Genomic DNA, 25,169 nt, shown 5'->3' with positions numbered 1-25,169 from the left:
CGCTCTTCTCCGTACGATCAGCTGGCATTGACAGCGCGCGAGAGGAGGCGGCGGAGAGGAAGCTGGACGATTTCAATCCGCGCGTTAACGGGTTACAGCGGTTAGCGAACAGTGCGTATATCCCTGCCTTCCCTGCCGGACGTGCGTTCCTTGCTGCGTGAGCGCGCGCGTAATATCGTCTCTCTCTCTCTCGAGCCTCGACCGATCGCCGAGCCGCGCGCTAAATTTAGAGTATGATCGACCGGTTGTTCGCGCTATCGGGACAAATAACCCGGCGATAAAGTCACTCGCGCGGCTCGAGAACAGGCTTGAAAACCGACAAAGAGAGGACAAAGAGAGAGAGAGAGAGAGAGAGAGAGAGAGAGAGAATATATATCGGTGCGTGTGTCAAATTCGAAAAATCCTTCTTTCTCCAAGTTTTCTTCTTTCCTCTCGCGAGCAGTTCAATCAGAATTGGAGAATAAGTGTCGCGTTTCCACGTGGCGAGCACGTGCGACGCGTGTGTGTACACGCATACACGAGCGAGGCAGCGATGGGCGCCAAGTGGGAGAGCTCGAGTTGTACCGCTCGAATTCTTGGAAAAGAGGAGGCCACGGTTTGCCACGGAAATCGGTGAGTGGACGATCAATCGGATTCGAAGGAAATCAGCGCGAAAAGAGACTGTTGGCGCGGATTCGATAGAATCGTTGGAAGAGCGAGCGATTCGTTTCCATCGATCGATGGATTCTGGAAAATTGGAATGAAACATCATTGTAACGTGATGTGACGTCACGCGACTCGTGTTAAATCCGCGGCGGAATTAAGTTTACGAAAGGATGGTGAGCGAAGGCTGGTCGAAAGTGGTCGAAGGCTCCGCGATGGAGGGAACGTGTTTGCGTTGTGTCACGTTCCCACTTGTAAATCGCGCTGGCAGCCGGCCATCTCCGTAATGGAGTAAGTTTCTTCGCGGTTACGACAAATAAACATATCGCGGCCATTGTGACAGTCGACGTCTTTTCCACGTCTTTCGCCTCCGTCTCGGTTATCGTTTCACCTCCTCCATTTCCGTCGACCCCCTGGGAGAAAGAGGGACGGCTTTCTTGCACGGTGAAATTCTTGCACCACCTTGTCGCGAAGCTCGATAATTCAATTAGAAGTCTTAGGCTGTAAGGATTCCTCGCATCTGAGAAACCCGACGTGTATTGTTCTTTCTACTTAGGCCGCGTGGAAACGTGACTTACCGATTAAATACCAGCTAACGCTGATTAACCGACCTCGTCGATCTCCCTCTCTCTCTCTCTCTCTCTCTCTATCTCTATCGCTCGTCGATAATTAGATCCATCGACGAATCGAAATAACGATTTTTCGAGCGATCATTTATATTTAAAATCCTCCTTTTTTTTTTTTTTTTTTTTTTATCAAAAATTAAACAGATATTCGAGATATATTCAATCGTAATTTTGATTGAGAAAAAAAAAAGAAAAAGACTGGAAAAGAACGGAAAGGCAGAAAATGAGAAAAATCGTCCGGCGAATATTACTGTATGTAATAATAGCGTGCCAAGGATAAAGCGGTTTCGAGAATCCGATTGTATGCAAATGCGCGTTAAAACGTCCTTTTAAAGCGCGGTACGTTTCAAGGGACGGGAAGAACGCTTCACCGAAGCCGGAGATAACGAGGTTATACGTTGATAATCCTTATCGACGAGGACACAACGCTCGATGCTCGTAGCCTCAGTCGTAGCCTCGGTACCCTATCGAACGCGTCACGGTGTATATACACGTCTCGCGCGTAAGTGTTTCGCTCGTTTCGAAAGCGAGTCTCGTTTCGAAGATTTTCGATTTTCCTTTCCTTCCACTCGATTCGTCGTCGTTGGGTATATATTCGAGATAAGCACGGTTTGAAAGGGGAATAGAAAAAAAAAAAAAAAAAAAAAAAGGAAAAATACTCGGCATTTTTTCCAGCGGATCGCGGCAAATAACCAGGGGCGATAAGATCTTTGAACCTAGGAAGAAGGAAGGAGACGATTAGAGGCGAGGCTCGCGGGCGATTGCAGCTGCCAGACGGCAACAGCTCGGCCACCAGAGTCAAAGTCCGAACTCAATGTCGGATCAGGCTTCCGCTCGTTCGATTGGCCGAAACGGCAGCCGCAGCACTCTGACCGCGCCGCGAAGTTTCGAAGTTTCGAAACTTTACAGCCGCTTCGTAATCTCCGATCCCCGCGTGACGCAGCGTGCCGAGCCCGATATCGGCGACGAATCAGGGGGGGAAGGGGACTCGAGGCGAAAGAATTCGAGGGGAGAGATTGGATCGTCGGCCGATTTATGTGGAACGATGCGTAACTCGAGCGTGAATAGGATATCGCTATCGTCGGTCGATGGAGGGAAAGGCAGATGTCGTTTATCTCGGGGCGACAGGTAGCGATGACACGAAGCGGCGTACGATTCGGAACAACGGATGGTGTTGCGCGTAATGCAAAGCGACGAGCGAAGGCCGGCCGCGGCGGCTTCTGTTCACTGCGAGCGAAACGCCGCGGTGGCTGGAGGACGACCGGCCCAGCCAGTCGAAAGTCGCGCGCCGATCGCGACGCGCGACCTGCTTTTCCATCCATCATTTCCAATAACAATCGGCGAACAATCCGCGCAATCCGTGGAGAGTTTGGAAGGGAAAAGTTTCTGCTTCGTTCGAATTCGCGCGCGAATTAGCTCGCTTAGAGGGAAGAGAACGGTTAACGATTTCTCGGCCGTGTTTCGTGATCCGTATTTCACGGTGAACAGGCATCACGTGCGTCACGCGGCGAGATCGAGAGACTCGGCGAGGAAGGCTCGCCAAGTAGATAGATTCCGTAACCGCATTAAGTTAATTCGATTTGTCGGGCAGGGGGAATCGAACGAGTCGGCTCGTCCAGCCGACTATTGGCCTCATTCGCTCGTGTTCGGTTTCAGTGTTGTGTCGCCGGCGAAGGTCGAGCCGCTTCCACCCGCTTCTCTACTTTTGAAACCCATCGCTCGCGTTTCCCTCTCTCATCTCGATACGAAGAGGGAGTTACGAATCGCGTTTGTTTTCCAACGATAAACACCTTCCGTTAATTACCGAGTTAAGAACCGCTTTATTCAACGACGGCCGGGACCATTTCACCTTGGTGAGTAGAAGATCGATAGCCGCGAGTGGCCAGCATGGTTTGGGACGACGGGTTGTCCGTGAAGGAGCTGACCGAGATGAGGAAGAAGACCCCCCGATTCCCCTCGCGGGAACGAAATTTCGCGATGAGGAGGCGGGGGGTGAGGAGGACATTCTCTTTGAGCCTGGGCGGCCTGACGCCGTTGCCCCAGCTGGGCATTCACGAAGAGGAGCGTGCCAACGACAACTCCGCCCACGATCGATCCTGCAACGATGACGCTTGTCAACCGTAAGGGCACACGTGATAACGATCTCTTGTCTGATTACGTAAAGTAGTTTAAATATCGTCGATATATCGTCGGGAGGGGTAACGATCGAACGTGGAGCAGATCGAAACCTTACAAATTCGTCGGATCGTTGGTTTCCGGAACAACAACTTGAACAGCTTCGAACGTTGGACAATGGATTCGAGACCAACGATTGGAAACCGACGATGCGATAGAATTCGAACGAAGAGACGAAATATGATGCAAAGTCAAATAATTGGGATGACGCGCCACGTGTCAGCTTTTTTTTTTTCCCCCTCCTCCTCCTCTCTATTTAATAGGATCTTCGAGCCGAGCGTGCGACGATCGATAATTAACCTCCTCGAGATTCCTCGAATTTGGAGGAAATTTATTTCCCCTCTTATGAATCTAAATCAAGACGATGCCCGCGAGCTCGTGACTCGGTCCGTCAATGTCGCTTAATTTTGGCCGGGCAATTTACGCTTCGGCGAAAACAGATGGGACGTAATTTAGCAATTTCCGTTTAAATTTATATTCAACAGCAATAGTCGGGAAATTACAATATTCGACGTTGCCTTTTCGATCCACTTGGTTGACGCAAAATCTTGCAACTACGTGTATACGTAATTATTCATGCACGTTCCACGTATATTTCAAGCCACGTACGTTCAATATTTCTTCGAATTGCGATCAGCTTGCGTAATCCGAATTGTTGAAGGGAGAGAAATTTTACGAAATCCTACCTGTCGAACCAATGTCGAAGCAACGTGACGCGTGTCTTCGACGATGAATCGTACACCGCGTCGACGATGATCGATCACACAAAATCTCATTCAGATTCGAGACGAGAGGGGATCGATCGTGTTGCGTCACACGACGTTTCATCAGAAGCGTGACACTTTTTCGACCAAGTTTCACGATCGGGGAAACGAATCCTTTCCCGGCAAGCTCGATGAATAATCGAGGCTATAATCGAGGAGCCGGCCTGCGCAATATCACGATGTCGCGATCGAAACGGCAAATGATCGTTTATTGTTTCAGACTGGTTCAACGTTAGTTATTATTCATGGCGAGCGTCCTAGAAATTTGTGGCCGGCCAAAATATATGAGTACGTCGAATAAATCTCACTCAACGTCCGTACAAGAATAAATCAGCGGACTCATTGCCAAGGTGATTCGTTGCGAGTCTTATTCCGAACCACTGTTCGTGGTTTCCGGTTTACTCGATCGGATAATACGCCGATTAACCATCGATCGTCCATCGATCTTTTCCCCGAACGTAAATTCCGTTAAATCATCTTCGATCCAAGTTATATTTAATAAAAGCGAAATAATCAATGGAAAGAAAAGCAAGTTTGTCCGTGCACGAGGAGGGAGGAGGAAGGTTCGTCCAATTCCTAAAATCCCCGCTCTATTGGCGGTTTTTCCTCTTACGTAAGCTCGGAGGAAAAAAGGAAATGGAAGGCCACGACAGATCCTCCAGTTTACGCGGGAAATGTGGCATGAATTCTCGTATTTGACAGAATCAAGACGCAAAATCTGTTTCAAATTTATCCGTTCAAAAAGTGGATTACTTTCCACTTCTCTCGAGATCTCTTGGAATCCCGACGCGAACGATCCACTCTGTTGATCGAAGTTGCGCAATTTATATAATTGCGATCGACAAACTTTGGATCCGCGTGGACGAAAAGGAAAAAAAAGAAAAAATAGTTCAACTTTAAATATCCTTTCACCGACAGAAGATACGATTTCTTAGCTTCTTAAACGTTTTACGATTAGGATCTTCTCTCAAAAAGGCAAAAGTGATTTCTCTTCCGCATCGCGGAGAAATTATGCCGCGTGAGTAATAATGATAATAATTAAAGTCGAGCAGAGAGGAAAGATTCTCGCGAGAAACAGCGCAATATTCCTTTCTCCCGGGAATGCATTCGCGAGTGAAACGATTCCAAACCACCTTTCGACTTATTGCTGCGCACGTTTGAGCGAAACGCACAACGATGATGGTGGTTCGATATTTTTCGCTCCCAGCCAGCACCGTTCGAAACGCGCCAACATCGGTGTAATCGAAAACGCTGACTTCGCGTCCGACAAACGTCCGTTAACGATCCATAAAGCGACGACGAAATGCCACGGCGTCGTCTTACGTCCACCTTTTCATCGAGTTAGTCGAAACGAGACGTTTCGCCAATCGTTCGCCAATCTTGCGCGCCCGTGTCAATTCGAACAGCATCCGAATCGTCGATCCTCTAACAAATTGCCTATTTAATAACAGCCGTCAGTCGTATCGGCGTATATATAAATTAGAACCTCGATGTTACTTCGTCGCGTTATATTCTCTCCGCTAATTCGCACGATTTGAATCTCCAAAGAGATTTTTTTGCAAGGAAGAAAAAAAAGGGGAACTCGTCGAGAATTTCGTCGACTCTTATCCTCGAGAATCGAAGGAATTCAAGAAGGAGAGAGAGAGAGAGAGAGAGAGAGAGAGAGAGAGGGGGGAGCGACAACGCCGCGGTGAATCGCGTATTCTAATTCCACTCGTTGCAATCCACGACAAGGTGGGAGCTTGCTCCGAGCGAGCTTTCGACGACATCCGAGGGCGATCCGCGCCTGCGCCTGCCGAGGCCGCACCGTTTCACAGGCCACCCGGTATTAACTATAGGTACACACCTACCTACGTCCTCGTCGAATCTCATGGCGCCAGTTTGAAGTACGCTCCTTCTGCGAATGCACTCTGTTACGTGGCACGCGCCGCGCCGTCCCGTCCGATTTTCGAATCTCCCGCCACCGCGACCGCCTACCGCGCGCCGGTATTGTATCTCCTCTGTTTTATCGCAGTGACCCCTCTCTCTCTCTCTCTCTCTCTCTCACTTTTTCTTTCTCTTTCTCTATCCTCGAAGGAGGAAATCTTTCTCTCTGGAATTGGTGACTGTATCTTCGACACAGTTTTTCCTACTACTGCTGCTCCTCGCCCAGAGTTTTCCCCAGAGATATCGCAAGTGGTGCACAAGTTCGAGCGAACAACACGTTGGATCTTCTCGTTCTGTGTACGCGCAAGTTGTTACGACACGTGAGGCGATTTTTACACGCGGCCGCATATTGGCATAAACGAAAACTTTTTTTTATAACCGCGAACGATTTCTCGCGCGTGGATCTCTCTCTCTCTCTCCCCGATTTTTACGTCGGTCGAGACGAAAGCGATGGAAGAAGAGACGACGCACGGAGAGAAGAGATTCTCCGTGACGATAGCCGATAGACGAAACACGGGGAAGACGAAACAACGCGAAAATGCGCGTTATCCCGAGACGGGTAGGGCTATTTCAGCGACATCGGCGTCGCTTAATATAGCAAACATTTGTCTAATTAATAGCCATTAGGCCGGCCGGCTTGTCTCATCTCGATAAATTCGTTGGGGCTTACCGAACGAGAAACGCATCAACCGCCTCTAGATTCTCTCGTATGCACGCCGCGTACACGGCTTGTCACACACGTATGTGACACCTGTCCACCACGCTCGGCCAATGTTTTCATGCCTGTTGCTTTCGTATCGCTCGTTTCTAGATACTCTCGCTAGATACGCGAGAAGCGTGCATCTATGCTTACGGTTGAAGGAATTTCGCGCACCGAGGATCGTATGACGATCGTATCGCGGTAATCTATTGCGTTGGGAATGAGATAAACTTGTTATCGCCGTAGGAATTTTTTTTTTATCGGTGTCCTTCTCGAGTGTTGCGAAGCGAACGATAATTTTTTTCTTTTCTTTCTTTATTCTCCAACCGACGAATAAACTCGGCTCGACTCGATAATTTTCACGAGATCGAATGGAATTTTCTCGAGGAGAAAACTTTCGCGTCTTATTCGTTAAATACCTCTATTCTCGGCGAATCAAGCTTCGTCCGAGTTTCTGCGATTCGATTCGATTCGATGACCGAGACTAACTCAACCGACCTCTGTCCTTTCCCCTCCTCTTCGCGGCCATGATGATTCACCTGTGACGGAATAGCCGGATTCCAGGTAAATCCATTTCACGAAACGGAGGAGGAAAGGCAAAAGACGGTCGTCGTCTTCGTCGACGCTTTCGATCGTATCGAGCCATTAACCAGCCGTCCGTATTAGTTCCTTCCTTCTCGCTTACGTCAACGAGCTGTGCGTACGCAGCGTGGTCCATACGCGCGTACATCGGTTGCCCGGCTAGTGTCTGACGCGTTATTTATACGCGTTCGAGGCGGAAAATGGGCGGGCCGCGATCGAATTCGTATCGACGCGTTATTAGAAACACCGCGCGTCTTCCGTCCGGGAGGATATAATTGATTAATCGGCCGATCCCCTACCGCGCCAGCTTTTCGCTCCTCTGCCAGAGAGATCTGGAATGGAACGCGAGTCACGCGTTTCGAAGCTGGCCAGCTTCGAGGATTAACGTCGAATGGAGATTCCTATATTCGTTTTCATTTGAACGTGGAGTGGGTTGGATCGGGAGAGGATCGTTCTAAAGGAAAAGTTTTCTCTTCCTCTTTCTCTCGTTATCTCCGATGGACAGGCGGACGATTATCTTCTTCAAGTCACGCGTACATACACGATTTTATTAGCTTTGGAACGACCGTGAAATTCTATATCGGACGAGTCGTTGTTCTCGTTACGATTACCCTCTTCCTTTCTTCTTATCGCGACAACACCTGATCGATCGAACACAGAGGCATTTAACGTAGTCGTAGGACGATGTCCGATCGATGTTTGACGCGCGCAACCCTCCTTTTTCTCGCCGCACATTCATCCCGGAGGATGATCCACCCTATAAATAACCGCGTGACTTCGTGAACCGTGGCGATTTCCGCAATGAAAATAAATTCGAGCGGGCGCGCGAGCGGTACGCGCTTCTGCCTGCCTGTCCGTTCGCGTCTAGGCGTAATAATTTTTCTGGCGACAGCCGACCGTTCGAGCCGACGATAAAACAAACCATCGACCTCCGTCCAAATTATAAACTCGTCCTGCCATTTTCCCACACACGCACGCACACACGCTCTCTCTCTCTCTCTCGTCTCTCGTCTCTCCACGAGAGAGGAGAGATCGTTCCCCCGTCTATTTCCATTTCCTCCCATTCGATTCCAACCGATTCCTTTTTTCTTCTTGCGAGGGGCGGAGAGGAGGAGAAAGAATGGACCGAGCGTTTCTCGAAAGGGTAGGGAGGGAGAGAAACGTTCGACGCTTTCGGTCGTTCGTTCGATTAACTTTTTGCCCGGTGAAAGTAGCGCTTGGTGATTTTCCAGAAATTTCTCGACCGTTTTCCCCGTCTTTCCTCGTTGTCTCGATGACTCACGGCCTCGACGGGGCGAAAGTCCGGCCGAACGCGATCGCAACGAGCGAAAGATAGAGGCGATTCGATCCGATCGAGCCGAGGTGAAGATACGCGCGCCAGAGAAGGTTGCTCGAGAAGAAAGATCGGGCAGGATGAAGTTCCAAGGTGGAGAGGCATCGAACGACTGCTCATCCTGAACGACAAATTGCAGAGGCGTCACACGACGCCTACGTTGCTCTCGAGCCCCAAGGGGTCGAGGATGAGTCCGAAGGGGCCGGGCCAGGAGGGGCCCCCCAAGATGGAGGTGAGGGTGTCCTGCGTCCCCTCGCCGGGCGCCGAGCCCCAAGGGATCAGGGTGAGAATTCCAGAGCCCAAGAAACGCCCGGTCAGCCCACCCTTTCACCACGACTCGATGCGAGCCAGGTGCCCCTCGGTCCCCGAGAAGGATTTGTACAGGAAGACGGCGTCGTTGGATCGGCGCGACAGGTATCCGACCCTGTCCGGCGCCGAGATCAAGAGGGGACTGATCCCAGGCGGTGGGTTGGAGATGGCCGCGCCGAGAAACAGGAGGAACCCTATGCTGGATCGGAGGAATCGTTTCCCGACCATATCCGGGGCCGAGCTGAAGCGGGGCCTCGCGATCGGCAAGTGCCCGCTGGAGGACGGGCTCGATCTCAGCCTGGCACCCTGGCCGGGCATGAAGTGGGCCTGCGTCAGGGTGTTGCACCTGTACTGTAAGGTGTTCGACCAGTTCGAGCTGTTCGAGCTGATAGTTAGGTAATTGGAACCAGTTGAAGTTAGTTTTGTGGAAACGAGTTTGCCGCGACTGGATTTCATACACGTACGTACGATTCAAACCTGTTCCTCGATTTAGCCGCACACGTTTCAGAAACACGTATCGAGGTTTCCAACGCTAAATTCAATCTTACTGCCGAACTGCTATCTTTGCCTCTCTCTCGACAGAGTGACTTCCCTTCGATTCGTCCCTTTGGTCGCGTCTAACGATGTTAATATTTGCTCCTTCCAAAGACACGTGCCATCACGGTGATTGATAGATCGTTTACGAGCGTAACGCGTTCTTTCAACGGACACGTCTAACAATTCCAAGGCGACGTGTTTACTCGATAAAAGTTCGCGTCCAATTAAAATTCCACGGATCCATTAGCGGCGGGGGCGCAGCGTAAATATAATTAACCGGCATTAGCAGGCGGGCAAAGTTTCTGCCGATGCTCGCCCGTTTCGCCATCTCTTTTCGAAAGGCGAAAATTTTCAACTTTCAACGAATCAACACCTTCGATCGAGAGGCCTTTCGAGGCGATCGAATCGAATTAGCGAATCGTTTAACGCCCCCCTCCCCGACGATGGCAATAATAAATCCGACACGACCACGATCCGTGGGCAATTTTCTTTTCTCGCGACGAGCGCGCATTAATATAAGTCGACCTCGACTCTCTCTCTCTCTCTTTTTCTTCTTCAAATTCCGCTCGAACAAGCGTTACGCGTGTATACCACCCATCGTGGAATGTCGGGACAAATCGCTCGGTTTATATATCGTCCAGGGGATTAATCGCGCGTTATAACGTCTGGTCGGACGCAAATAGTCGGGCGTCGTGGGACCGCGCGAATATATTCGGTTTAATTTTTCTTCGGCCGATTTTTCGAAGTTAGCGAGACGAACTTGTTCGAACGTCTGGTCGTCGTCGTCGTCGATGTCTGGTCGCTTTGTCGACAACGAGATTTAATTGGGAGGGAGGCCCAGCAATTGGTTGATGTCGGAGAGAGAGAGAGAGAGAGAGAGAGACTGTTATTTTCCATCGTTGCACGCTCGAGAGGCGAAAGCGCTCGAAGATCCAACGAGACAAGTTTCAAGAGTTATCGATACACCAGCGGATGAAAGCCTTTTATCCCCGTGTCGCGATCGGTGTCGGCGGGGACGTTCACGTGGGCAAAGGAAAACGAGCGTGGAAACGGGTCTGGGACCGTGAAGTCGAATGAATTATGGCCCACATGCGAGTATTAGGTTTCACGTTGGCCAAGTTAACGAGGCGTCAACGTTAATTTGCAAATTCACCCTCCCGCGTCCACGTCTGATATCGAACCTCTTTATCGTACTCTCCTTCTCTTTCTTGAGAAACTCTCTTTCGCTAACGGCGAGTTATGACCTGTTGGCAACAAAAAAATTATATGAAAAGTACTTCTGCTCTGTCTTTCGGCTTCGAGAGAGGTAAAAAATCGGGGTAAAATTCGCTCGACCGTGGAGGAAAAGAGAGAGATTACTTTTACGAATCGGTCGATATCACTTTTTGCCTTTTTTCCATTCGCGAACCTTGGAAAAGGAATCGCGAGGAAACGGATTGAAGGAATATTTTTCGAGGTTCTGCTTCTGCTCGACGAAAATAAGGTGTCAAATTGCGTCCGCGTCCCGAATGTCTCGAAATCGCGCTTCTATGAAGCCCGATTTTATGGCGGCCCATTAATGCGTCCGCCGCCACTGTTAAATTTAACGAGCTGCTCTCCTCCTCCTCGTTGGTCCTCGCCTATGTTCCAGTTCGCCTCTGTTTCCCTCTTCGTTCGTCCGGTCCTCGTAAATCGGATTTAATAAATTTACGAGCCAATCGTGTCTCTCCTTTCGTCTCTCCTTCCTTCTCTTTTTTTTTTTTTTTTTTTACCTTCCTCTTCACGTTCAAACATCGTGCTAGATAAGAGTTTCGTTATCGTCGTCGAATCGAGGTCGAACAAAGAGAGGAAGAATAGGTAGGCCAGTATTAGCACCGCGACGACCTTGCGGTTGACATATCCGGAAGGGTGCGGTAGAAAGGCGATGAATACCGGGGCAAATGCACATCCCCTTGATTATATACGATCGACGTTCGATCCGACCATTAGCAGTGTGTTACGCGTGGGCGGAATTGCAATCGAGACTTTTCCCCCTTCCATTTTTGAAACTCGAATCGAATCGCGGATGGATAGATTCGAGGCGAACTTTTCCTCCCGAGTCTTCTATCTTTTTTTTTCCTCCCCTCCTTCCTCGTAATGGGATTAAAATTGTTTTGCTTTTTACGCGGTTTAAAAAATCGTGTCACGACGTTGAAAGGCGATTACGGAGTTAAACTAGCCGACGACTTACTCGGAGAAGAAATAAGGAACGGGGACACCGTTTGTAAAGGAGGGGGAAAGAAAAAAAGAAAAAAAAGGAAAAAGAAAAAGGAGAAAGAAGGGCACAGATGTTTGCATTAATTAGACGATCAGGCAGGAAACGCTTTACGTTCGAACGCAATAAAACTGGATTAAACGTTCTATCGGGACATCGAGGCGTATCCGGAGTTAATGAAAGAGCCGAGACAAATATTTAAGCGCGGCATCCTAGGCTTAATAGATACGTTCGAGTTATATCGATGCCCGTTTCGTATATATATATATATATATATATATATATATATATATATATATAATATATATATATATACAATCAAATACAGAGAAACTAAAGGCAATTTCTTTAAACGAGAGAGGAACATTAATTCTCGTACCACGAGAAATTCCACGAGTGTATCATGAATGATGCATGACTTTTCAAAACTAACCTCACTTCTCTCAGGAGATTCTTTCTTCCTTTCCAGAAAGAACTGCACCAGTTGCAAGTGTCCCCGTGAGGCGCACGATGTGTGCCACGAGGAATGGGTGTCGGTCAGGTCTCGTTTGGGCCTGAAAGGCGAGGAATCTTCGTGTCCGGTTACTTTCGACCCCAGGGGGAAGGGCCTCGCCTGGGCTCCTCCTGGTCTACCAGCTCACAAGGTGGGTAATAATCCTTTTCCTGTTCGATATCGTTTTAACCAACCGTTGTTGTATCAACAAACTATCGCGCCATTTGAAATTCGACGAAACTATTCGGTCGATTGCGTCAAAAATATACGATTCAACATCGAGTCGAAGTATCTCTAATAACGAAATATTATTGTGAACGTGTGTGGTGTTATGCATTCGCGTTTGTGTATTCCAATTTGTACACGCGTATTATACGCACGCTTGGCGAACTTCCAGTTTTCGATATTTTCCAAAGTACAAGGCATAAATTAACGAGAACTGGTCTTTATCGACGGATGCTTTATCGTGCACGCTTCCCGTGACCGTTACCCACTCGCATTTATCACATATATTTTTCTTTTGGTCGACGCGCTTATTTAAGAAACGATATATTCCCACTTTTTGGCTAGATGGCGCTTTATATAGACCCTGTTTTCTTTTTCTTGCTGCAGGTGGAGGAATACTTTTCCATGCTACCGGAGAAATCCGTGCCTAGGTTAGGTACGCCCGGAGAACGATACAGGGATCGACAATTGGCATTTCAGCTGCCTAAGCAGGACTTAGCCAGAGCTTATTGTCGCCACTTGAATCCGAAACATGCCAGCAGTGCTGACGATTTTATGGCGGCAAGGAACGAGATCGCGTTGGATATCGGAAGCGTACAGGAAGTGTTTGAGAGAGATGTTGTAAGTTTCATCATAATTATCTACGCTTGAAATTGTTTGCACTTTATATTTTAAACGAACAAATTGCACAGTGCGATTTGATGTGTTTGATGTAGGATTGCGGTGCGTGCCATACGCCATTAAAATACGGCACCCTTGCCGTATCTGCGAGCAAATTGGGTCTTTTATACCATCCTGCATGTTTTCGTTGCACAGAGTGCAAGGAACTTCTCGTCGATCTTGCTTATTGCGTACACGACGACACACTATTCTGTGAAAGACATTATGCCGAGCAGTTGAAACCGAGGTGCGCGGCTTGCGACGAGGTGAGTATGTTTGTTTTCCTCTGATCTTTGATTATATCTTCTGCGATAATTAATGGCAACGTTTAAATTGAGAAAGGAAAGAAAAAGATAAAGCATCGTATATTGTATGTGGCAAGTATGAACAAAGAAAGCAAATAGTGGGAGAAAGATGGAGATAGGATAAAAATATTGAAATCAGCGCCATCTCCAGAGTGCCGCAAATGAAACATATAATGAAAGGATAGTAAATAATTAGAAAAGGATAGAGATATTTTAAGAATTGATTGTTAACGCCATCTCTTAAGAATCTTTAGAAACATGTCTTTAATATACAAAAGATGGCGCACATCTTCAATTCTTACTCTATCTTATCCTACCTTTAAAGAAATATCTTTGATACTCAAGAGATGGCGTCAATAATCAATTCTTATCTCTATTCTCGTTATTTTGAATCGTTTCAATTTGTAATACAAATCTGGAGATAGCACAGATTTTTTAATTTTTATTCTTCGTCATTTATCTTTATTATTTTTATATTATTTGCTTTTTTACGCTTTGTCTATACTTGTACTTGTCATAATTTCACTACATTTCAGTTACACAAATACAGAATGGAATATTTTCTGTATCACTTATCATCGTTTTGTATAGAAAACGATAATAGTTTCAATAATAGTTAAAATTAAGATTTAATTTTATGTTAAAACTCATTGATACATATAAATTTTTATTTTTATATATATATATATATATATATATATATATATATATATATTTAAAATATTAAGCTTAAAAAGTAAATTTGTAAAAAATAAACATAAAACAGATAAGTATAGCAATAATTAATATTAAGTAAAATGATGAAAAAATATTTTTTTTTTTTGAATTTTTATTATTTTATTTATTAAATATGATTAGAAAAATAAGTGTATAAAAGATAAGTATATAAAATAAGTTAAATTTCAAAAAATTTCGGATGCCAAAATTTTTCTTGAATTATATTCTTCGGATGCAAACTCAAAGAATCAACAAATTTGAAAAATTTCGGCAATTCTTCGAAAACGACGTCAAATTCTTGGAAATGACGTTAAATTCTTGGAATTACGGGAATTCTTGGAAACGACATTGAATTCTTAGAATTTTCAGAGTTTCGATTTCAAAACTTTCCTTTGTTTACAAACAAAGATTTGTTTATTTACATTTTCGTTTGTTTATTTACATTTTCAATGTTTATTTACAAAATTTTCGAAATTTTGTAAAAATTTTGGGTCTTGCTCTTACAATTTTCATTTATTTGTAAACAAAGATTTGTTTATTTACATTTTTTTTGTTGTTTGTTTTGATTTTCGAGAGAATTCTTGGAAATGACGTCAAATTCCTGGAATTTTCAAACTTTAGAGAAATTTCACGCTCTGACTTTAAATTTAAATTTTTTTATATTTTCGAAAACAAGAATTTTTATGAAATATTATATACTTATCTATGAAATATTTATCATTTATACATATTTATCTAATTCAACTTTTTTTCTTAACAATTTTCATATTTTTAAAAATATTTACTTTTGATATATCTATTAAAATAAATGTTGCTACTTTTTTACAATACTGAAGAATTTCTGATAATTCTTTCAATTATAATAAATTCAGGAATGTATAATTTATTTCACTAAACTTTACACGTGGAATACGAATTATACTTGCTTTTCATAATAATAAATTCATTCAAAAATATTAATAAATGCACGAAGAAATTTAAAAATTTTTAAAGATCAACTTTTTAAATAGAATTATATATTTTTTTAATACATATATCGATATATCTCGATATTTCATGTAAAATAGTATTTGGCCATGGAAGGCGAAAAATTGTTAGTTGAAGAGATAATTCAATAGAACGTGTGTTGTAGACAAGGAGAGCGAATAGTTGAAGAAGGACAGAGATAGGATAAAAATATTGAAATCAGCGCCATCTTCAGAGTGCCGCAAATGAAACTCGATACAGAAGGACAGAAAATAATAAGAGAAGGATAGAAAGAGATTAAGAATTGACCACCAATGCCACCTCTGGGATGTTTTTAAAGATTATTTCGAATATTTCGTTTAGCGCTCAACAGATGGCAGTGATATCTATTTCCTATTCTACCTTACCTTATTCTACTTTACCTTATATCTTCCTTATAAAGTAATATCTCTGAAATTTAAGAGATGGCGCTAAAGGTCAATTCTCTATTTCTATCCTTCTCTTATTATTTTCTGTCCTTCTGTATTGAGTTTCATTTGCGGCACTCTGAAGATGGCGCTGATTTCAATATTTTTATCCTATCTCTATCCTTCTTCCACTATGTTCTCTCCTTGTCTGTCTTGCTCTTGGCGCGTAAATACAGGCCAGACATACGAGACATCAATTAAACGCACTTTCATCGTTTCTCTTTCAAAAATTTAACAGTACTATCAATCTTTGATATATAAAAATATATAGATAACATAAATTCTTCTAAAATATATCTTTAATATAACGATCCCAAAACGTATAATACGCACACGATACGAGTTTTGACGCGAAGTATTTTATTCCGGACTCGAATAACAATTATTCGTAGTTTTAATATTGACATTTAGTTTCGATCCCGCTCACGTTATTAACATTGCAAATTTATTCCAAAATGAATCAATAACGATGAGCACGATGTTAAAACGATAATTCCATAGCGTGTCCCCGAAGAATGGGACAAAGAAGAAAAAAAAAAAAAAAGGAGAAAAAAGAAAAATGTCAACTCTATCCTAGAAAATGAAAAAATAATTTACAATTCTTATTAGTTTTCGTACCACACCGACAGTGGTATAGTACAACCGTTAACCGTTTTAAATAAGTATGGCGTACAACCAAAGGCGGCAATTCGTTTTCCCATTTATGGTTATGATACGGCAATGAAAGAGCTGGTTACTGCTGTTTCGCAGCAAGTAGGCACTTCTCGTCATTCGGTCGGGCATTTTTATCGCATCGACGGCATTGCTTTCGTATTAAGAAAACCTGAAATCTCACCGGTGACCCAAATGCACAGTCAGCTGTCAAGGTGCGCATAAATCGCGCATGCTTCGTGCCAAGCTTGAGCCTCGGCTCTAAACGTACGACGCGACCACCGTGTTTTTTTTTTTTTTTTTCCTTTTTTTCTTTTTTTTCCGAGCTTTACCATCATGGACATGGACAGTGGCACAAATAAATACACATCCTCTTCGAAATAAAACGCGACTCACCACGATTTTACGCAATTTCGTCGATTCGTTCGAAATTCGCGATTTTTTCGCGTAAGCGCGAAATCTTATTAATCGTAAACAAGCCGAAAATATCTGGGGCATAATGGGATTAATCGTCGCCCAATCGCGTTGTCTCGCGTTGCATCGCGCGGGAACTGGGCCGCTTTCGGCTTTATTTAGACACGGACGGAAATAGGAATCGTGTAGGATAGAAGACGAACATCCTACGTCGAGCGCGTATGTCATCGTGGCCAACGCGCAATGGAAATCGTGCCTCGGAAACAGCGAATTGGCCAAGACCTTTTTTATCCCTCCATGACTAATAACTTTACAATTTCACAATATCCTCGACGAATCGATCCATCCTTTCTTATCCCCTTTAACCCTTCCTACTATGCAGCAACCATACTCCCTCTGCATACGATGCCTCGTACGATTGCAGTGTTTTTCTTTCGAAAACGATTCTTAGTATCGACATTTCGTTTTTTATCGTCAATTTTTTTCCCCAATAAACGAAGCAACTCGAATTGTGAGGCGTAAACGCCGCCGTTTCCCGAGCTTCGATCTTCCATCGATAAATTCTTCTATCTCCTCCATCGAGAAGAGAATCGGTTTCGGGGCGTTAAATTAACGAGCCGGCACAATTTGTTATCGAGGCGCGCTCCATCCTCGTAACACTGTCTGAATTGGTTTTCTTCCAACCGGAAACCCGGCGTTTAATCGTACCCGCGGCCCGGTCGGTAATCTATTTTGATTTCTTGTCGAAGCTCCCACCACGAACCTCCCCGCCTGTCCAGACACCCGAGAACCCGTCCCCGTCTTTTATTAGAGTCAGTCAATTGGAGGCTAACGAAAGGGCTAACCGAGCCGCGAGCAAACAAAACCCGTTTCGAAATATACCATCAAGTGTCGCGCGAGTTCTCCATTTTTTTTCACCATCGTTTCTTTTCCAATCTTTTTCTCGGCGAAAATAAAGGTGGTCTCGAAGTTTGGGTAAGTGAAGCGAGAGACCCTCCCCCAAAAACACTCTCTCTCTCTCTCTCTCTCTCTTTTTCCAGCCATCTTGCAACGAAAGAAGGAGAGAGAGGAAGAGGATAGAGATCCTAGCCCGTAACAAATACTAATTCGGTTCGGAATTTGGAGAAGGGATCGATGATAATTGATGACACGGGAAAGAAGCGTTGGGTGGCGTAGGCAGAGGCACGCTCCATCACGTTCTGACCCTCGTGCGGGGGAAACAAACGGTCTTTATAAGACGAAGCGGTGGTGGCGTAACGGTGACGCAACGGCGGCGGGCCGATCGTAAAACGCCACAACAAAACGCGTTTGTCTATTTCGAGAGCGTGTTGCGGTTCACCGCGTGTCTTCTGCTGCGCAAAAGTCGCTTGACCTCCGCGACCTCCTCTCCGCTGCTTCTTCCTCTTCGAGAACCCGATTGGACAATTTTGTATTTTACACGCTCCCTCGAGATATCGTGTTACTCGAACGATGATGATAAATGAAAAGAATCGAAACAAGTTGGTTGTCGTTTTTTCCACGTCAGCCGGGAGCGATAAACGTGTGTAAAAATGTACATTCCTCGATCAGAATTTTTATCGCGAAAAGAAAATAAAGAGAAAGGGAGGAGTTTTCGAGGAGAATACGTTTTCCTCGAAGCGTTTACGAATTCCTTTATTGGCACAATCTCGAATAAAATTATTAGAATGCAAGCGCCAGGTAACCGTTCGAATTAGCCGCCGGTGACACGAGACTAATTTCGAAAATAGCGCGCAACGCTGTTGCAACGCGACAGGATGAATGGCGCGGATTCGGGTCACCGCGTTCACTCGTCGAAAATACTCGAAGAAGAAGAAGAAGAAGAAGGGCGTGGAGGGAAAAACCTGAGAAGAGAATTCCGAATTGTCCACTTCCTTGTCCATCTCTCATCCTTCCACCCGACGAACCGCAACGATCGATTCGATTCGACGGTTGGTTGGTTCGGATCGACGCCAGGATGTGACGTTGTTCCCATGGAAAGCAAACACCGTGTAACCGCCGTCTGGTTATTCTTGGTTGTTAATGAGTCATTATCGAAAAAGCATGCCCCGTTTCCGCCGGCGCCTGCGCATTTCACCCGGAATAACAATCCGGAAGGGGAGGATGCAATTCTTCTGCAATTCTTCCCCTCCCCTCTTTTCCAGCCAATTTTCGTTGCTTTCATATTTTAATGAAAATATTGGGCGATCGGCCACCCTTGCATCCTTGCACGATTATTATTATCAAGTTAATACATTAAAAATAACTCGAGGATAGTTCGTCGAAAGGTTATGCGACTTGAAAAATTTGAAAAGAGCACGAAATCTGGGGTTGCGCAGCACGCTACGTCGATGCACACACCTGGCACCAGGTGGAACGGAGGGAAAGGTGATTCTAGGAAGAGGGTGCAAAACGGTGTAATTCGGTGTTGGCTGGCGAAAACGGGATCGAGGAGCGGGATCCGTGTGGCACGCTTTTCCCCGACCGTGGCACGCACGTTCGTTCGATCATCGACCGAAATAACATTGGCATTGTTCCGTTTCCCTCCAGAGAGGAGGCGGCAATCGGGTCGACTAATTTCGAGACCCTTCGCCGAGGCCGCGAAGGAATATCGCTTTCCTCTCGCGTCGATCGAGGGAACGGATCGAATTTAATTTTCTCGTCCCGCGAAGGAGAGAGTGAAAAAATGGATCGATACTACTATTCTCCAAATATCAAGGATAGATATGATATGAATTGAATTAGCCTCGTGGAATTTAATCTTGCAGAAAATGCCGAATATTAAACCTTTGCACTCGTATGTTGTCGCCATATAATCGCCATCCTACGTTTCATTGTTGTATTTACATCAAGTAATTGCAAAGGAAGGATAAACGGAAGAAGATATCTGAGACGGAATATTTCTGGAAGTTTAGTAAATTTCAGTTTCAGGAGGGGAAACGTTATTTTAATTCGCATTCCAACAAGTTGTCGATATCGTTTATTTTAGGAGCCGCGAGATCCAGCCATCTCGGAATAAATTCCTTCCTTTTCACAGAGAAAGCAACGAGCAATTCGCCCACTTTATTCTATTCGCCCCACCGATACGCTGCTCCCATTCATAACCCGGTCATAACTCGCGCAATTAGTTATCCAAATTGTACGAACGAGATGGTTCTCGCTCGATCGAATAACTTGGAAATAAGTCCAATCGCGGGATAAATAACGCCTAGGGCAAAGATCTCTTGGTTCGCGGCATTCTAATTTAACAGGAAGCCAAACAAACTCTCCTCCTAATCTTGTCGAAAGAAATGACGGTCGCATCGCAACTGCTATCCATCGATTAATTAAATTATCTTGCTATAAATCTTGCTAAAAAGGAGATAACGAGACTTGATCGATCGCGATTGAAAAAAAATTAACCCCTTTCTTTCCGTTATCGTCCCGAAATATTCCCATAGTTTTCTCATTTTTGTATTTGATATGCCATTCGAGAGAACCTGTCGAAACCTGTCTACCATACGAATATTGCATTCGGTCCCCGACGAGGAGTCTGTCTTATCTCTCTGTTACTCTGTTATCACGTCGCGATATGGATAAAGGTGAGACACGATTATAGAAAGAAGGAAGAATGGCGTGTAGCAAATATAGATCGATAAGCGTTTCGATATCTGGAAGCCGGCCAAAGAGGCGTGGTACCGCGCGCAAAAAGTATATCGAAGATCGGGCTGGTCGATTCGTAACCGATGAGGTAACCGAAATAAAATCGTTCGAGCAACGCCAGAAATTCGGCCGCGCATCTCGGCCACGCAAACATCATGGAATTTCCACCGACGTCGAGCATCGAACGTCGAGGGGAAGGAGGGTTAATTGATCGACCGTTCCAAGGTCGGGGGCCGGGATCGAACTTGAACCCCGCAAACTTTTCTCCCCCTTCCTTTCCAACGGAGAACGAAACGGTGCTCCAATTTTTATCCTCTGCTCCGAAAAAAAAAAAATAAATAAAACTTGGAAGACACTTCGTTGTTCTCTCGTCTCGTAAATTTAATAATAATTTTCCCGCTCGAGCGCCAAACGAGCGGAATCGTTGGTGAAGCGATCGCGACTAGAAGAGCTGGCAAACATTTTCCTTTTTTCTCGCACGGCGTGAAGAACGATCGGGGACGCGATTGGGGAGGGGTGGACAACGAGAGATTGGGTCATTGGCGCTCGGCATCGATCGCGATTAATCGACCCCTCCCCCCCCTCTCTCTCTCTCTCTCCTCTCCCTTCGACGATGACGAGGAGGAGGAGGAGGAGGAGGATTGCCAAATCCGTTAATTATCTCGAGTGATCGATCGCGACGCGTTACGGAGCCATTAAGGACAGAGATTCGGTGGTCCAGGGACATTCGAGCTAACTTTAGCCTTAGCCACGGTCCGAGTCGAAACTCGTTACGTCGACACGTAACGGCCACCACCGGTCTCAACGGTTTGCCCGCGGAAAATAAAACAGTTCTCTGGCCGCCATCCGGCCGCATGGATAAACCGATAACCGCGTGATCACGGTGCCTCGACGTGGGTTTCTTCGCGTGGGTGCTGCACCCCTCCCTTGGTGCACCAACGCTCTCCTCCTCCGCTCTTTCTCACCCGACGTGTGTGACGTCACTCGAACAGGCAACGCTCGAAGAGGATCCACGAACGCCGCTCCTCCTTCATGGATCTGAACCGCGCGCCACCGAGATTCCCTACCCCCCTCGAGGATCTCCCGCCAGCGATTCCCCTGTGAACCTGCGTGAACTTGCTGCTCACATGCTCTCTCCTGTGGTGGTGGTGGTGGTTCGTCTCGTGGTTTCATCGAGGGAGGAATGACAGGCTCGGCCGATCCCATCTATGACGTGTGTCGCCCGTCGTCTGTCTCCGTGTCGAATCGAGCGACGTAATACGTAAAAGGTAGCAGGGGGAGGCGGTCGATGACAATTCGAGATGGGGCTGATGATGTCGATACTGATCGGTTGCGTCGGCGTGCTCGAGCTGCTCGCCTGCCTTCGCCACGTCGCGGACGGCGTGGTGATCACGATTAATCAACCGGCCACTCCCTGCCTCTCGTATCACGAGCAGGCCACCGACAACAGGAGCACCACTCACGACTCCATATGCAGCTTCAGCCACTCGATCGACGCAAACTTGCCCCGCGACGCCAAGCGCAAGTTGGAGAACCTGCACGAGTACAGCCTTCGAGTCAGGACCGAGCTACGATCCTTGGACGACACTTTCGACTACAACGCCCTCCCCGTGTGCAGCGGCCGAGACTTTGCCGCGCTCTCCCCCGCGCGTACACCCGACTCCAGGTTCAGCCCCGACTTCGATTACCTTTGCCAGCGAGCGATCGACGCTCGGCAAGAGGAGGAAGCGGGGGGGGAGAGGAATCGATCGGGGAACGAGGGGACGTGTCACGAGGATGATAATTGGCGGGCAGAGAGCAGCTCGAGAGATCGGCCGTTGTCCGTGCTCGTTCCGGAAAAATACGTCCGTGCCCCGACTCCTATCCCTCGCAACGACGAGGACGACGACGAGCTCGAGGACGGGGACGAGGCGTCCAGTTCCGGGGCCTCGAGCGACGTTGGCACGTCGTTCGACAACGATTCGGGAAACGAGGCGCCCACCATGAGATCCTTCGACTCGATCCTCGAATCCTCCTCCCGATACGAGGCGGCCTCCTCGGTGGACGAGTCCGATTATAACGTGGAGGAGAGGAGGAGGAGGAGGAGGAGAGGAGGAGAAGAAGAAGAAGAGGAAGAAGGTTCGATCGAGGCCGCGAGCTCCATCGAGCGTTCGAGGAAACGCGCGATCGAGATCGAATCATCGACGGGGGGCAGAGTAGGGAGTCAGAGGAAGAGGACGATAAAGTCGTCGAGCACGATAACGAGGAAACCGACGAGGTTGAGGTCGAAGAACGCGGAGGTGAGCAAGTCGGCGGACAATCTGACGGCGAGGGCGAAGTCGTCGTCGAAGAGGCATCGAGAGCCCGAGAGACGCAAGTCGGACATCCCCGTACGAGCCACGAGGGACGAGTGGACCAACACCTCACCCCCTCGACACGGTCCCGGAAGAAACGTGTCCGTTCAGGTGCAGACCAGCTTCGAGAACGAGCAGGAGGAGGAGGAGGAGGAGGAAGTAGCGGCTGGAGGAGGTGCGGGCTCGTTGGAAGCCTCGAAGGAACTGGAGGAGAGCGGCACGATCGTTGGACGTTGGGGGAGCTCGAGATATCTCGCGTCTCGTGGCAGAAGAAGCCTCTTCAAGAATAGAAGATTCGGTTCCAGGGACAAGGCCGACGCGGCCGGCCACTTCTCGATGACTAACGCGACCCCCTCCGTCCAAGAGAGACCCAAGGATGAGGCGCGTTTACTGAAAATATCCAGTTTCGAGGAGGCGGACGAGGAGGATTACGAGAGGATCAAGAATATCCTGTCCGACTCGGAGAGCGAGAAGCGGAGGAGGGGGAAGGGGTACAAGTCCTTGTCCTCGTTCGAGGACGAAGAGTATTGGGACGCGGAGGATGTGAGTGCGGGGCCGATACAATACTCGATACCGGATCGAAACAAAGCTTTCTGGGTAAATGATGCATATCGAAAAGGGGAAAAGCTCCTCCCGTCTCTCTCCGGATACGCTCGTTAGTTGCACCCAATTATTTACTCGCTTACTTCGAAGCACACTATTCCACACACATACTCGTTACACGTCGTTCCATCGTCGTACGTGTTTCGAATCCGTGCTCGTTATCGATCGAACGAATCCTCCCTCTCCCAGGTGTAACCAAAAGATCGTAATTTTGCTCCGTAATTTTAAAACTTTCTCGAACAAGCGCGCTCGTTCGTTAATAACGAGAAGGTTGTGTGAAAAAAATTACGCGTCGTGGAGTAGCGTTTCAGATGGCGAGTGTAAATAGTCGGAGAGAAACGCGCAGAGGTGTTCCATGAAAAACGATCGATGATGGCACGATTGCAAATTGTCCGGGTTTCCTCGAATTCCTCGAATATCATCGTTCGTCAGTGTATCCGAGTTTTGGACGGGGCCGAGACGAATCGGTTTTTGGTCGCGGGACAACGACGATCGGGTCGCGAGATCGGGGTTAACTTTCTGGATATTTGGAATTTATTCCGTGAAAGGGGAAGAGAGAGAAAAAAGTGGTGCGAACCGCGTAGAAAACGCGTTGCGCAACGTTTCGCAGCCTCGACTCTCACCGAGGCCAATGCCGAGAAGCTGGGGACCCGCTATTGTTGTTTCCAAAGAAGTTGGGAAACGCTTGGAATATAATAACTCACCGTGGTCGAAGTAAGGGAGGGAAGGGGGCGGAAAGAAATGCGACGGGGGCGTGGAAACGGAGGCGATATCCCGATATTCGCGACGGTGCGAAACACTCGCGGTGGCGTTGGTTCGCCGTTCATTGGTGCCGTGTGCCTCGCGTGGGGTCTCCCAAAATATCAATCTCCGCTTACAAATAATATCGTGTATGTATGTCTCGGTGTTTACGAGACGCGACAATTTTTCGCTGGTTTCGAAGTATCGAGCGATCGAGTTCCGAATCAATCGTCTTTCCTTCTCTCTCGTTTCGGTCCCCAAATCTCTTCAGGAGGACGCAACGGTCCTTTTCCGGCTCGATATTTTCCTTTCCAAGTTGTTTCTTGGAGTCGAGAATTTCTCGTAGCCCACACTAATTTTGGTCGACCCGATTTTTCACGACCCGGTGTTATATTTTTAATCGGCCCTCTTCCGGACCCCTCGACCGATATTATGTTACCGCGATTCCCAAACCGCGTGGGCGATCACGTCGCGGCCGATTTTCATTTTCCAGGCTATTTATAAAGCGGCCGGCGTTCCTCGAATATCTCTCCCCGATGGAGAGGGGGCAGAGAAGATGTACGCGATTGAAATCGAAATCGATTAGGGATACTCCGCGATTCTCCACTACTATCGAACGTGGCTACGACTTAGCCGCGGGAAAACCGAAAATACGCGAATGACTGGCCTCGACGGCTGGTTTGACGATCGCCTTTGCGAATGCAAAGGGCGGCCACGGTTAGAATGCGGCGTATACGCGTGGGCGGAGCGACGTATTGGTGATGTGCGGAAACATTCCGACCCAATTACACGAGATGTGGATTTCTTCTCTATTTTTCCCCTCTCCCCCCCTCCGGTTCTATTTCTCTCCGCGCTGTCTCACCCCCTCCCACCCCAACGAGGAACCACCTGTTTGGCACGGGATCAATCATGTCGTCACTCGATGTCGTTTTCTTGGAAGCATCGATGGAAGGTCGATGGATCGCGTGCCGGTGACGCGCCGTTTCTTCCGCCCTTCGTGGAATGAAAATTTTCAGGGAGAATTGCATTTTAGAAATGATTTTACAGAATTGTCGTATCCTTGTCGAGTCAAACGCGTGCCAAATTCCATAAAGGAGATCGTAAAAATTTGGTTCCATCGATCAACCG

General features: G+C 47.0%; 1 protein-coding gene across 4 annotated transcripts in view; it reads left to right on the top strand.

Annotated features, from left to right (window-relative positions):
• Positions 1-25,169, top strand: part of Lmpt (four and a half LIM domains protein limpet) — a 51,722-nt gene that overhangs the window by 14,244 nt on the left and 12,309 nt on the right. Inside the window, exons 3-5 of one of the 4 annotated variants that reach the window (XM_086916270.1) lie at positions 12,297-12,471; positions 12,933-13,166; positions 13,262-13,471. In XM_086916270.1, the coding sequence (XP_086772396.1) occupies positions 12,297-12,471; positions 12,933-13,166; positions 13,262-13,471 (619 nt within the window). Of the gene's footprint in view, positions 1-12,296; positions 12,472-12,932; positions 13,167-13,261; positions 13,472-17,523; positions 17,701-21,103; positions 23,295-25,169 lie in introns of those variants that run through there. The other 3 variants (XM_086916274.1, XM_086916272.1, XM_086916271.1) reach the window with 3 other exon arrangements.

Source organism: Apis florea, unplaced genomic scaffold (genome assembly GCF_048593485.1).
Source record: "Apis florea isolate Af1SG1 unplaced genomic scaffold, ASM4859348v1 contig_3802_pilon, whole genome shotgun sequence".
In the NCBI taxonomy this organism is placed as follows: Eukaryota; Metazoa; Arthropoda; class Insecta; order Hymenoptera; family Apidae; genus Apis; species Apis florea.
The sequence above is the reverse complement of the archived record's forward strand: the minus strand, read 5'-3'. Positions and strand labels throughout refer to the sequence as shown.